This window comes from Boleophthalmus pectinirostris, unplaced genomic scaffold (genome assembly GCF_026225935.1).
Source record: "Boleophthalmus pectinirostris isolate CB_2022bp ecotype Guang Dong unplaced genomic scaffold, ASM2622593v1 HiC_scaffold_10, whole genome shotgun sequence".
NCBI classification, from domain to species: Eukaryota; Metazoa; Chordata; class Actinopteri; order Gobiiformes; family Gobiidae; genus Boleophthalmus; species Boleophthalmus pectinirostris.
In genome coordinates this window covers 21,515,720-21,526,823 of record NW_026570971.1, presented here as the reverse complement: position 1 = coordinate 21,526,823, position 11,104 = coordinate 21,515,720, and the positions used below count along the sequence as shown (strand labels likewise).

The window sequence follows — 11,104 nt, the reverse complement described above, 5'->3', positions numbered from 1 at the left end:
TTGAGGACACATTTTTGAGAAACCTCTTTATTCTGCATTGATTAGCCCTGTGTGAGAAGATGCATGTTAAACTACAGAATAGAGGGATGTACAGGCACAGCTTTTACATTACGGTCTGCAAATATAAATAAAAATATGTTTTTATAATACATCTGTCCTTACACTAGTCAAGAGCAAAGCAATAACTGAAACATGGCACTCAAGAGTTTAAGTAGTGAGCAGGAAATTTAGAAGATGCAAACATGGAAAAACCCAACCCAAGTGTTATATTAATACACATGCAAAGAACTGACATTAAAAGGGTTAAAAGCTGTTTCCATTATGACCAGCCAGACACTGATGTTTCATTTCCTTTCTGCATTGCAGAAAGTTATGAACATAACACAAAAATAACAGTAAAATACAGTTTGAATGTTTGCAAAGATTTTCAGATATGTGACATGAAAACTTAACACCTGGCTGGTAACACAGGTCCACATTCCATGTGTTAACACAACTCAAAACATGATACAGAGGATGTGACCCCAGTCTGCAGATCTTTTATAAAATAACTTTCTATTGTGATTCTAATGTTTGTCCTGGGTCAATCTTCAGTGGACAGAGCCTCCACAGCCTCCAGAAGGTGCAGAGCAAGGCTGTACTGAGCATGGTTCTCTGGGAGGATCTCAGTCAGGCGACTGATTAGTCTGCTGGTCTGGACCAGGGGCACAGAAGGACAACGCAGCTCACTGGGATCCTGAACACCAAATAAGTCATCACCTTTTAAAACAATAACTTTGCATTAGATACAACTGTTCACCTAAATGAGACTCACCATAGCTTTGAGCCATGTGCAGAGGGTGGGGGGCAGACGGGCCAGCAGCTCCATGGCAGGCTGCGTTTGACTCTGACTGTGCAGCAGAGAGTAGCTCAGTCTCTGTCCAGTTAGAACTAACAACTGAGAGCCAAGCACGTCTTTATCTTCCACCTCCAACATTGCCTGAGAACACACAAAGAATGTTAAATATACTGTACTGTGGGGTTAAAAACAAAACCACACATTGAAATTCTTACATGCCAGTTTCCAATTACAAAATAGTGTTAACTAGCTATATCAAAAATTGATAAGAAATAAGTCATATTTTTATTTTTCTGTACCTGTTCAGCTCTTTGGTCTAGACCCTGATTGTAAAGCTCATACACAAGATGGCGCCGTAGGATGTCTGGATTGACCTGAAGCAGAGAGCCCAGGTCTAGACACAGTGAGGGCCACCAGTCTGCCATTGGTCCATTGGAGGGAAGAGAGGAGGGACCAGAGTCTGAGGAGGAGGAGGGGGTATCTATGGCCTGCACCCAGCTGGTCAATACTCGCAGAAGGAACTGTTAGAACAAACAAAATACAGTACATTAAAGTAAGGAAAAAATGTTAAGTATTTATAGTGCACAAAGTAACATTGATAGTGGGGGTCTGGAACATTTGGAAATGGAACTGGGACTTGACTATGCATTTGAGCTGTTACCTGGTCTGGTGGAGCTATTTGCTTGTTTCTAGGGAGATGGATAACTTTTAATGTCATAGGGCAGAACATTCCAAGCAAAGAAATAACTCATGGAGACTAGCTAGTGGCAGTCCCTGCACCAGAAAAGTTACATAGGGCACAATTCATGTTTAATGGGTTCATTGGTTCATTTCTTACATCTTGACGCAGTGAGACAATTGCAGGATCCATATCTCCATTGGGCATCAGCTGGATGGTTGTTAGATCTCTGAAGAAAGCATTCTTACCCTATAAGGAGACCACATGCAGAAATATTCACATAGGTGTTGATTTATTTTGAGGTACAAAACTTATACAAAATAAAAGTGTGAGATGTCTACCTTGCTGTCAAACAAGCTGAGTGGTTTGACTTTCATACTGAATGTCATAGCCATGTGCAGCAGAGAGGCAAGAAGGCAGTGATGTTGAACAAGAGGGTAATGGACCCCCCTCTGCTCCAAGGCCAGCTCTGCAATGGAGACTGGACCCTCCGCTCCGCTCCACACCTCCTCCACAGAAAACTCAGGAGCTGGAACCTCCTCAACTGCAGAATCAGCCTGCAAACAGATAAACAAAATAACTTAAGAAGTTTTGGTACTTTATTTGATTTAAATACATTTTCTTTATAAATTCAACTAAAACACTCCAGACATTTCAGTTTCACAAGCCCTGGCCATTAAGTTGAAGTATAATAGAGGCCAAAAATATCCCCAGTTTTGAGTATTGAGTAGTGATATTAGTTAAAACACAATATTAGTATTCAAACATTTTCAAAACTACTTGGGCTGGCCATGCTGCATTCAAATCCAGTCACTGCCCAGTCTCCATGCTAAGTCTCAGAGTACAGTTACTTACAAAGTATTTTAAAAATGACAAATGGTACTCATTCTTAACCAATTGTCCAGTCACCTCCATCAGGATCTGCAGCAACTGGACACAACTGCCGAGGAAAGAGGTCACTGCTTTGTCTCCCATCCCCACGTCCTGAACACAGACATTTGTCATAAGAAATATCTGAAAATACAACATATCTTTATGTGTTAAGAGAGATACATACCCGCCGACATAACCGGTCTTTCGGAGCCTTTCCAACCTACAAGAAAAGAAAAAACATGGTATAATTTGGGTTTGAATTAAATTAAATCTTCAGTAGATAATGAATGCACATATGCATACTTTTTCCATAAGAAAAGCAGCTGAAGAAAAACGTTTGACAATAAATGTACTCCACATCATTAACGAAATACCTAGAAATATAAAAGAAATTGGCTAGAGAGTGCAGTTAAATGTTTTTATGACTAAAACAGAAGAAATGACAAATACCGAGTTGAATATGTGGATTGGAGATCAGTTTTAGATGTTCAACAGCCCAACACAAATAACGGCCCTCCTAGAAAGAGACAATAATGTTTGTTTAAGACAGAACAGATTAAACAGATTTGTTTTATGATATTTGTACCTCTGGGTCCTTGTTCCACTGCACCACATATTCCCAACAGCAGTGAGCGAAGAGCAGATCTGGAGAGAGCGAGTTTGGAAAGCGCTTGCACAATGCAACCAACAGCTCTAAAAGATAACAGATAGATGTATTTTAATTGCATTCACATTTAAGTTGTAATAATTTCTCCATGTATGTGGTGGTGTCAGAATGTTCATGAGTTGTTTCTAACCTTCACTTTGATCTTTGTCTTCTTGACTTTTGTTTTCATCCGTTTCTTGTTCAGTCTCTGTATATTTTATATCAAGAATTTCCTTCAGTCGCTCAGGAGCTAAGTTGTGTCTAAATACCCACTTTGAGACACTGTCTGCAACTCCACCTGTATATATATAGACAGAGAGAGAGAGAACACATTTAGTGTGTAGTAAAACTGGTAAGATCAAAGTCTCTTTGAAGGTTTTATAGACCTCACCAGCTCCTCCTTCTAAAAGTGTTTTAATAGAGCACTGGGTTACAGCTCCCCCTGTGGACCCCTGAGGTGGAGGCAGGAGCAGCAGAGTCTGCAGCACTAGCACATCCTCCAGCTGACGCACGCACACCACCCACTGCTCCAGCTCCAGAGACACAGCCTCCCACTCTGACTGCAACTGTCAGCGAAACATGTTTCATGTTACACACAAAAAAATCATTTTCCGTTTAATTCAGTACATTTGAGTGATCCCTTACCTTGCTGTCAGCTCGGCTCGCTATACTGGCCTTAGCAACACGATGGGCCACAAATGCAGCCAACAGAGCTGCAGCTGCATTGTGGGACTGGACACAAGTGTTGCGGACCTGCTGCCACCAGGGGGAAATAGACTGGGTGTCCCATGTTTCCTCAACAGCTCCTAAAGAGCAGAATAACATGTATTCATCAACAGTACGTTAATAAATACATACAGAATGATTTTTAATATGATTTAAATCATACAAACCCTTCATATTGCTTAGTGTTACAAGTAAAGTGTGTAGATTTTGAACAGTCTCCTCAGGTTTCTGCAGTATCTCCTTCTCTCGCAGTAACCACATGCTCAGCAATAGAGACTAAGAAAAAACATACATTAGCATATAAATGAGCTGCTAAGACAACATCAAATAGGTTAATCATATATTAGCATAATGTCACATACCAATAACTGTTGTGGAGTGATCCCGGCTTGCTCCAGTGTTTCACAAATTTTATGTAGAGAACTTTTCCCACACAGGGAGCTCCAAAAGAAGAAATTACCTGAACAAGTATTATGAAACAACAATAACACAAACAGCACAATGCAGCTAGTACATCTCCAATTAAGTTATCAATCACCCTGAAGTACCTAGCCTGTTCCATTCACTCTCCTCTTTGCAGCTGACCCTCAGCGCACCCTCGTCTGTGCACGCCATGTGTGAGAGAAAGGCTGGTGCTGTCAGGGGCAGGTCTGGGGAGTCCTGGGCAAACGTCACACTGGGTTTGGTGTGGAACTGAGCATAACGCTGCAAGATGGGGCCCACGCGGGACAGGTCAGCATTAATGCCCTCGAGAGAATCAGTCTGAAGAAAATACCATTAAGATGTCAAACTAATATAGAGACACAGATTTTAAATGATAAACATTCGACTGTTTACTTCAGGGGAGGATTCTATAGTGTCTGTGCAGGAGTTTAAGTCCTGAATATCACAATAAAGTCTGAGCAGTTTTAACTGTGAAGAGCAAAACTGGAGTAATGTTTCATCAACTTGATCTGGATCTGTGGTCAAGCAAGACAAAAATATTGAAATTAGAAAAGACATACCAAGAAAAAAACATCTCAAAATAACCTCATTATAAATTAAAGCCCACCTTGGTTTTTGAAACTGTCATATAAGGTGCTTGTGATATGGGCAAGGCATGAAACAGGGGTGCTCCTGAGGGACAGCAGAGACTCTAAAGCCTAAAAGAAAAAAAAAAAGTTATTAACTCATCTTTATATGAACTTGTATGCATTTATAGAGTATTCTACCCATTTACCTGTTTCTTAATGGCAGGATGTTTAATATCAAGAAGCAAACTTTCAGCTTCACTCTCCAAAACGTCTACAAGTAAAACATGAACATTTTACAAACTCTCACAAAAAATAAAACTCTTTGCAGTGCAGTTAAATCTCACCAGGTTCTAGGTCTTTGCTCTTAAGCAAAGTGGTAAATTTCTTCAAAAGGTGCATATCTTTGGCCCGTTCACTCTTCTTGTCACTAAGGTAGGAGAGATAAATAACACTGAGCACATCACTAATATTTAATTGATCAGCATATTGTCATGGGAACTGACCTGAGAGCCAAATGGAAAGGAATGTTGACAGTCCTCAGTGCTCCATTGGTGGGGTCCAGTAGACAGACCTGCTGCGTGTGGAGCTGCCAGCCCTGACTAGTCACACTGTTCACTCCCATCAGACGATAGCCGGCATAAAGTAATCTGCAAATTACACACAATTACATACTTTTTCACCAGCAAATTCTGCATATTTATTTTTATATTTATTATATTTATGTGTCTATATTAAATCGCATAGTAAATACCTGCAGTGTTTTCCCACATTAAAAGCTCCAACTCTTGGTCCTCGCTGCATCGCCCAGACTTCCAGAATTCCTCTTCTCGGAGCATAAATGATTAAGAACAGGGCATGCCTTTTGGGAGTGGGAGCAGAGGAGGCTTCGCGAATACCTCTCTCCTCTGCAATCTGCATCCATCCCAACTGTGCATCTCGATAACCTGTATCACTCATACATACCAAGTGTCATTGAAAAGAACTTATCCAAACTTCATTAAAGTGACTACACTATTTATTCATATAATTAAGTAAAATCTGTTTTGCCTCAGTAGTTATATTGTAAAAGCAGCTCTGGGGTTTAAAACAAGACCGCTGTGTGCACCACCATTTAATTATAAAGCATCTTTATTATCCGTGGCCCAGTAAGTAATACTGGTGTATCGTTAGCATGCTAGTTGTTCTGCGCATCTTCTGAAAGTATTGAAGCATGCTTAATAACTCATAATGGTGAATAATTCGCATGCTAGGAATGTCTTAGGAAGGTGAGGCACAGCTCTGGACTCTGCACTACAAACCATTAAAAATAAACTAGCTGTGTTTTTAAGTAAAATCATATAGAGTTTTTCAGGGAGATTAAAACACAAAACTGTACTCACCTTTCCACATTCGAATAGCAATCCCTCTGGCCAGGTCCAACAGAGTAACTCTACCAAAATCATCGGTCACTCCAGCCAATGTGTTGCAAGGGGAAAGGCAGATAGTCTCCCCATGGCGCCGAGAGTCAGGGAGACCAAACCTTAAACAGAGATCGAATATTAATGAAGGTCTATGGCAAAATGAGTCCACACATATAACTATAATAAAAATTTAAATTAAGATTAAAAACACTACCTGATGGGAAGGGGCGTGGCAGGTTCTACTTTAGGTTTTTGCTTTTGAGCGACTTCTTCTTCAGCTTTGTTTTTGTTCTTATTCCAACCTAACCATCCACTGAAGTTCAATTAATAAAAGAAAGAAAAACTCAGGCTACTTTCACACTGTATTGGTGTGTTCAGATAAGAATTTAACACGATTTATTTACTCTTACCTGGCTGCATTAAACAGCGCTGATGTAAGTTTGCTAGCCACAGCCATAGCCACATGAGACAAGAGAGGCTGGGAGTTGCCCTACAGACACAAATGGAAAATATAAATTCACTTATCATTGATCTGTATTGATTTTTTTATTGATTGATTTTGTATTATATATAAAAATGGTTATAGTATATTATCATCTTACTTCTACTGCATAGAAGAAGCCTGTGTATGGTCCACTCCCCACAGTCACATACTGAGACATGGCAGGAGGGCTGCCTTTAATGGAAGCATTGAAGCCTCCAAGAATAGAGGCATTTTTCATTTGGTCAAAAACGGATGTCGCCATTACACCTGGGAAGAAAAATGATTATACAAGGACCACAAAACAAGAATCATGTAACTATTCATATTTCTTATTGGAGAACAATATAGTGGCTACCTGTGTGTATTTTATATCTGTATAACTTACCTACACTGCAATGATCCACAATGTTGTCCATCTCCTGCAGACCCCACTTTTTATAAGCCAGAGGAGGGGGCTGAATAACATCATTACCTGCTGCCGTAGCTGAACATGAATAGTGAGGAAATTTTATTTATTTAAAATACGTGAAAGGTTGTGTAAAATATCTATAGTTATCATGTTTCTCTACCCCAAAGCGATGGGCTAGGCTTTAACTAAGTGGCACTACAGAAAGAGCATTTATAGCTACAAAGACTGCTGTTACTGCCAAGGAAAATCACAATAAACAAATGCATTTAAATAACTGAATGCTTTGTTGCAATATCTATCCATACACCATGTAAGTGAACATAACATGTTATGTTTACACACTATCCATTACAAGTTATTTACTCTATTACCCTGCATTTCCACACAAAACAAAATGCAAAACACTACCTCTTGCCACCTGATTCCTGCAGGCTCGCAGAGACTGAAAGAGGCTGAAGCCATCAATGGTGACGAGAGCAGCAGGATAGAGGATACTCAGCTCCTCATGCTGAGACAGAACCAATCAATAGTGTCATAGTAGAGATATTTAACAGACTGGGCCAACAGTGGAGAGGAGGTTGTGTTACCTGCTCTGTTACTCCAGGGTGACGGGGGATCTCATATGTTCGGCACTTCAGCTTTAGCGCAGGGTCCTCGTGCAGCAGCTGAGCCAGCAGCAAAACACCATGCTGAAAAACATTTTGGTTTTATTTTGATTTTATTTTGTGTTGGGAGTTTGAGCATACAAAAAAGTGATGCACCTCAGTGTAGAAGCGGACATAGCCAGAGGAGAAGCCCACAACCACACAAGTCCAGTCAGGACGCCCCGTGGAGCTCCTACACAGAGACCATGTGATTAATTCAAAAGCTATGTGTACAGAAACACAACCTTTGCAAAAACAAGTACCTTTTTTGACTGGCCAAAGGTATACAAATGGCGCTGCTCACACACTCCCTGTCAAAATAGGATTATAGTTATAAATATATTTGTTTCTTATATTGACCCATCAGTTATCTGTTTTTCCATACCCTTCTTCACTACTAAGAGTTCCAGACCAGGACACAGCCAGGGTCATCTCATCTCGACCACTGTCATCTGTACGCCACTTGGCTGTAAAACAAATTAATTAATTAAATCACTTACACACTAATCAAGAGCTACAGTTTTATGTATGTATTTATCATCTATATATTAATGTATATCTATATATATCTATACCAGAAAGGAAGACAGCCTTCTGTTCACGAGTCACAACCAGCAGATCTGAGCAGGGTGACAGAGCCACAACACAGTCCTGTAGCCAGCCAGGTGCAGTCTGCTCCACACTCTCCTCCGCCTGAAAAACAGCAGCCTCTTTACAGTAGGTGCATTTAACAATGGTTCATAAAATGTGTTCAGCAAGACACATTTTAAAAAATGTTAAAATCTATATGAAGAGAAGAAAAATATTACTGTAGAAGTGGGAGTTGTCGCATTCTCCTCTTTGACATCATTGTCCCACGCAGACTCCCAATCAGAGGTGTCCCAAGTCAACTCATCTGACCACAAATATATTGTCATTCTAGTCACTGTACCTTTAGAAAGCCACAATTACTGGAAGAAACTAATGCTACTTTTTATCAGGAGTCATTTACAAGCGTAGCCTATCTTTCTGCACTTAGGATGAGTCATCAACTGAGTGGTCCACCGTTAAGAGACCTTCAGTCTTACCTTTCAAACACATAGCTAAGTTTTTAGCAAACACTTCAATTGCTAATTTTCAACCCATATTCACGGGTCAAGTTTTGCAACTGGACATTTTACCTGTTTGCGCTTTGTCTTCCTCGGCCTCAGTGTTCTGGTTTTGGAACAAATAGTCCCGCACAGTTTTCAGCTCCTGGAGCCGACAAAACTCCAATAAGCTACAAGACATTTCTCTTCCGTCCCGTTAGGAACGATGGAGAAAGGTTGAGCCCAATTAGCCTGGTGGCTAAGGCTAACCCAGTTGTCAAAGATTAGCTTGTCAATGTGGTTCCTTGATTAAACTTCTCCCTGCGGGACAGACATCCAGTCTAATACAGTATTTTGACTTTTACTTAAAACGGAAAGCCTAATTCAGATTAACACGCGCGATAAACTTGAATATTTTCCGATATTTGCAGCTTTTTCTGCTCTGCAGATGACACATCGCTAGCATAATAACATAGGTCACTTCCGGCCAACAATGTGGCTGGTTCTTTCAAAATAAAACGATGGATATATTTATTTCACACAGAATGTAGCTACATGTTGGATTCTATTTGCATAAAGGATACATAGTACTGCTATATAAATCAAACATCAAGCATTGGTGCTTTTTGATTCTATTTTATTATATAGTCGTTTTGATGCACAAATCAACAATAAAAACACAAGGGGGCAGTAGAACACTGTGGTGCAATGAGTTTAGGGCTACTCCCATCCAATGCTTTTACATTACTGCAGAAAGTTCGAAAGTTCTATTGTGACTTAAAATATGCTTTAAAAATTGTGCATGTGCCACATGAACCCTTGGACATCATGTTTGAAATGGCCTTTAAGTTATGACTCAACTTAAAATACAAATGCATGTCAGTGGCACTGTGGACACAATAAGGCTGGTGATTGTATGTAATGTGTTGTTATTTACTATTTTGTTTGTAAAACTTCCTCGCAAACTCTATTTATTCATTTAGGCTATTTATTTATTGTGTTTGGCAAAACTTCCTGCATCTTTACTAACAATCCCACATCATTCCCTGTCCCAGAACAGTTCATACAGTAAACACACACGCACGCACACGCACGCACGCACATACACACATACACACACATACACACACATATGAGCTCATCTCTGGGGGGTGCCCAAAAGTTTCCGGTTCGGAAGGTCGCACACAAAACTTCAGGAAACAATCGGGTGTCAGAGAGGTCCTTAGGCCAGTGCTGGTGCAGCCTCTGTGTGTTACAGGAGCCAGGGCACAGGAACAGCTCCCCATCTGGTTCCCCCTTCCTCTGCTGACAAGGAAATGAGCTGGCATCACTATATCCCCAGACAATTATGATACTGATGCACAATAGGTGATGGCTATAGAGGTTTTATTTTCTCACACTGATGAAATAGGCTACTTCTTATAAAGCCAGCCAAAAATAGTCAGATACTGTAAAGAAGAATCCAGGAGTTGATCAAATTGTCACTGTCAAATGTGTTATATTCTACTTACAAATATCAAACAAGGAAACAGTAAATGCGGTTTCTTGTTTATTTAGTAAATGCTAAACCAGAGGATTACTGGTTCAAACCCTGCCCCTCCAGTTATACGTCTAATCCTGTTGTGTCCTAGGGAAAAATACATCATCCATATTACCTGCATGAATGTGACAAGAATAAGACTCAACATTTTATCAAACTTTTAGTCAGTTATGGAGCATTTATTACTTTATTTTTGGCCACAATATACAAATACTTCAAGTACCATAGTGTGTCAGATTTCAATAGGCAACAGGTGCATTTTAGTGTACAGTAATATTGTCTTTGAATCAGACTTGAGACACTCTGTACTGACTCCTGGGTGCTGTGTGACTTGAGCACAGTGTGTGTGTTAGCCAGTCTGGCCATAATGCGTTCTCAAGTACACTCCACATCTGGAAAACACAAATTGTAGAGGAAGTGCTCTGGTGCGAAAAATATCTCTAAAGTTCAGATACAGTTTGAATTATATCTAGAGGGGAAAGCAAGGTGTCTTCTGGTTCAAAAATATTAAAGAAGGTTTAAGGCAAGGCTCCATTATAATTAACTTAAGTGGTATGCACAAAGGCTTACATGCAGGCTTATCACTGAATTATACTGACATAAAACAAAATGCATAAAACAAAATAAAAGCAAACTATTAAAAATAAGATAGAGAAGAAGAGGGATATGCATGAATTTATCTTAATCTTTTTTATGTTAAATTGCTGGGTTTCAGAAGACATCACAATATTCCAAAGGCCAATAGTATTTCATACAGATGGAAGCTAAAATGAATATTATACTAT

General features: G+C 39.9%; 1 protein-coding gene across 3 annotated transcripts; it reads right to left on the bottom strand.

Moving 5' to 3' along the window:
- Positions 1-11: 11 nt before the first annotated feature.
- Positions 12-9,260, bottom strand: rab3gap2 (RAB3 GTPase activating protein subunit 2 (non-catalytic)). Of its 3 annotated transcripts, none has more exons than XM_055154846.1 (35): positions 8,873-9,260; positions 8,522-8,607; positions 8,288-8,405; positions 8,098-8,179; positions 7,976-8,023; positions 7,830-7,905; positions 7,656-7,757; positions 7,477-7,576; positions 7,045-7,143; positions 6,778-6,926; positions 6,586-6,665; positions 6,390-6,488; positions 6,155-6,294; positions 5,527-5,719; positions 5,279-5,422; positions 5,120-5,202; positions 4,982-5,046; positions 4,814-4,904; positions 4,600-4,721; positions 4,311-4,524; positions 4,125-4,222; positions 3,930-4,038; positions 3,682-3,842; positions 3,428-3,602; positions 3,188-3,334; positions 2,977-3,083; positions 2,841-2,907; positions 2,694-2,764; positions 2,575-2,610; positions 2,373-2,501; positions 1,859-2,074; positions 1,677-1,766; positions 1,138-1,359; positions 815-979; positions 12-736 (listed from the first exon to the last, which is right to left on the bottom strand). In XM_055154846.1, exons 1-35 carry the CDS (start codon positions 8,979-8,981, stop codon positions 584-586), a joined length of 4,146 nt encoding a protein of 1,381 aa, XP_055010821.1. In that variant the 5' UTR covers positions 8,982-9,260; the 3' UTR covers positions 12-583. The 3 variants fall into 3 exon arrangements, with proteins under 3 accessions (XP_055010821.1, XP_055010824.1, XP_055010827.1); XM_055154849.1 differs by having other exon boundaries at positions 2,412-2,501; XM_055154852.1 differs by having other exon boundaries at positions 2,427-2,501.
- Between the last annotated feature and the right edge of the window lie 1,844 nt (positions 9,261-11,104).

Excerpts from the sequence above, each read along its gene's own strand:
- rab3gap2 (XM_055154846.1), bottom strand. The coding sequence starts at position 8,981 with ATGTCTTGTAGCTTATTGGAGTTTTGTCGGCTCCAGGAGCTGAAAACT. Across the intron at positions 5,047-5,119 it reads GAGCAAAGACCTAGAACCTG|ACGTTTTGGAGAGTGAAGCT; the intron begins GTGAGATTTAAC and ends TTTTACTTGTAG. Across the intron at positions 737-814 it reads GCACATGGCTCAAAGCTATG|GATCCCAGTGAGCTGCGTTG; the intron begins GTGAGTCTCATT and ends TTTGGTGTTCAG.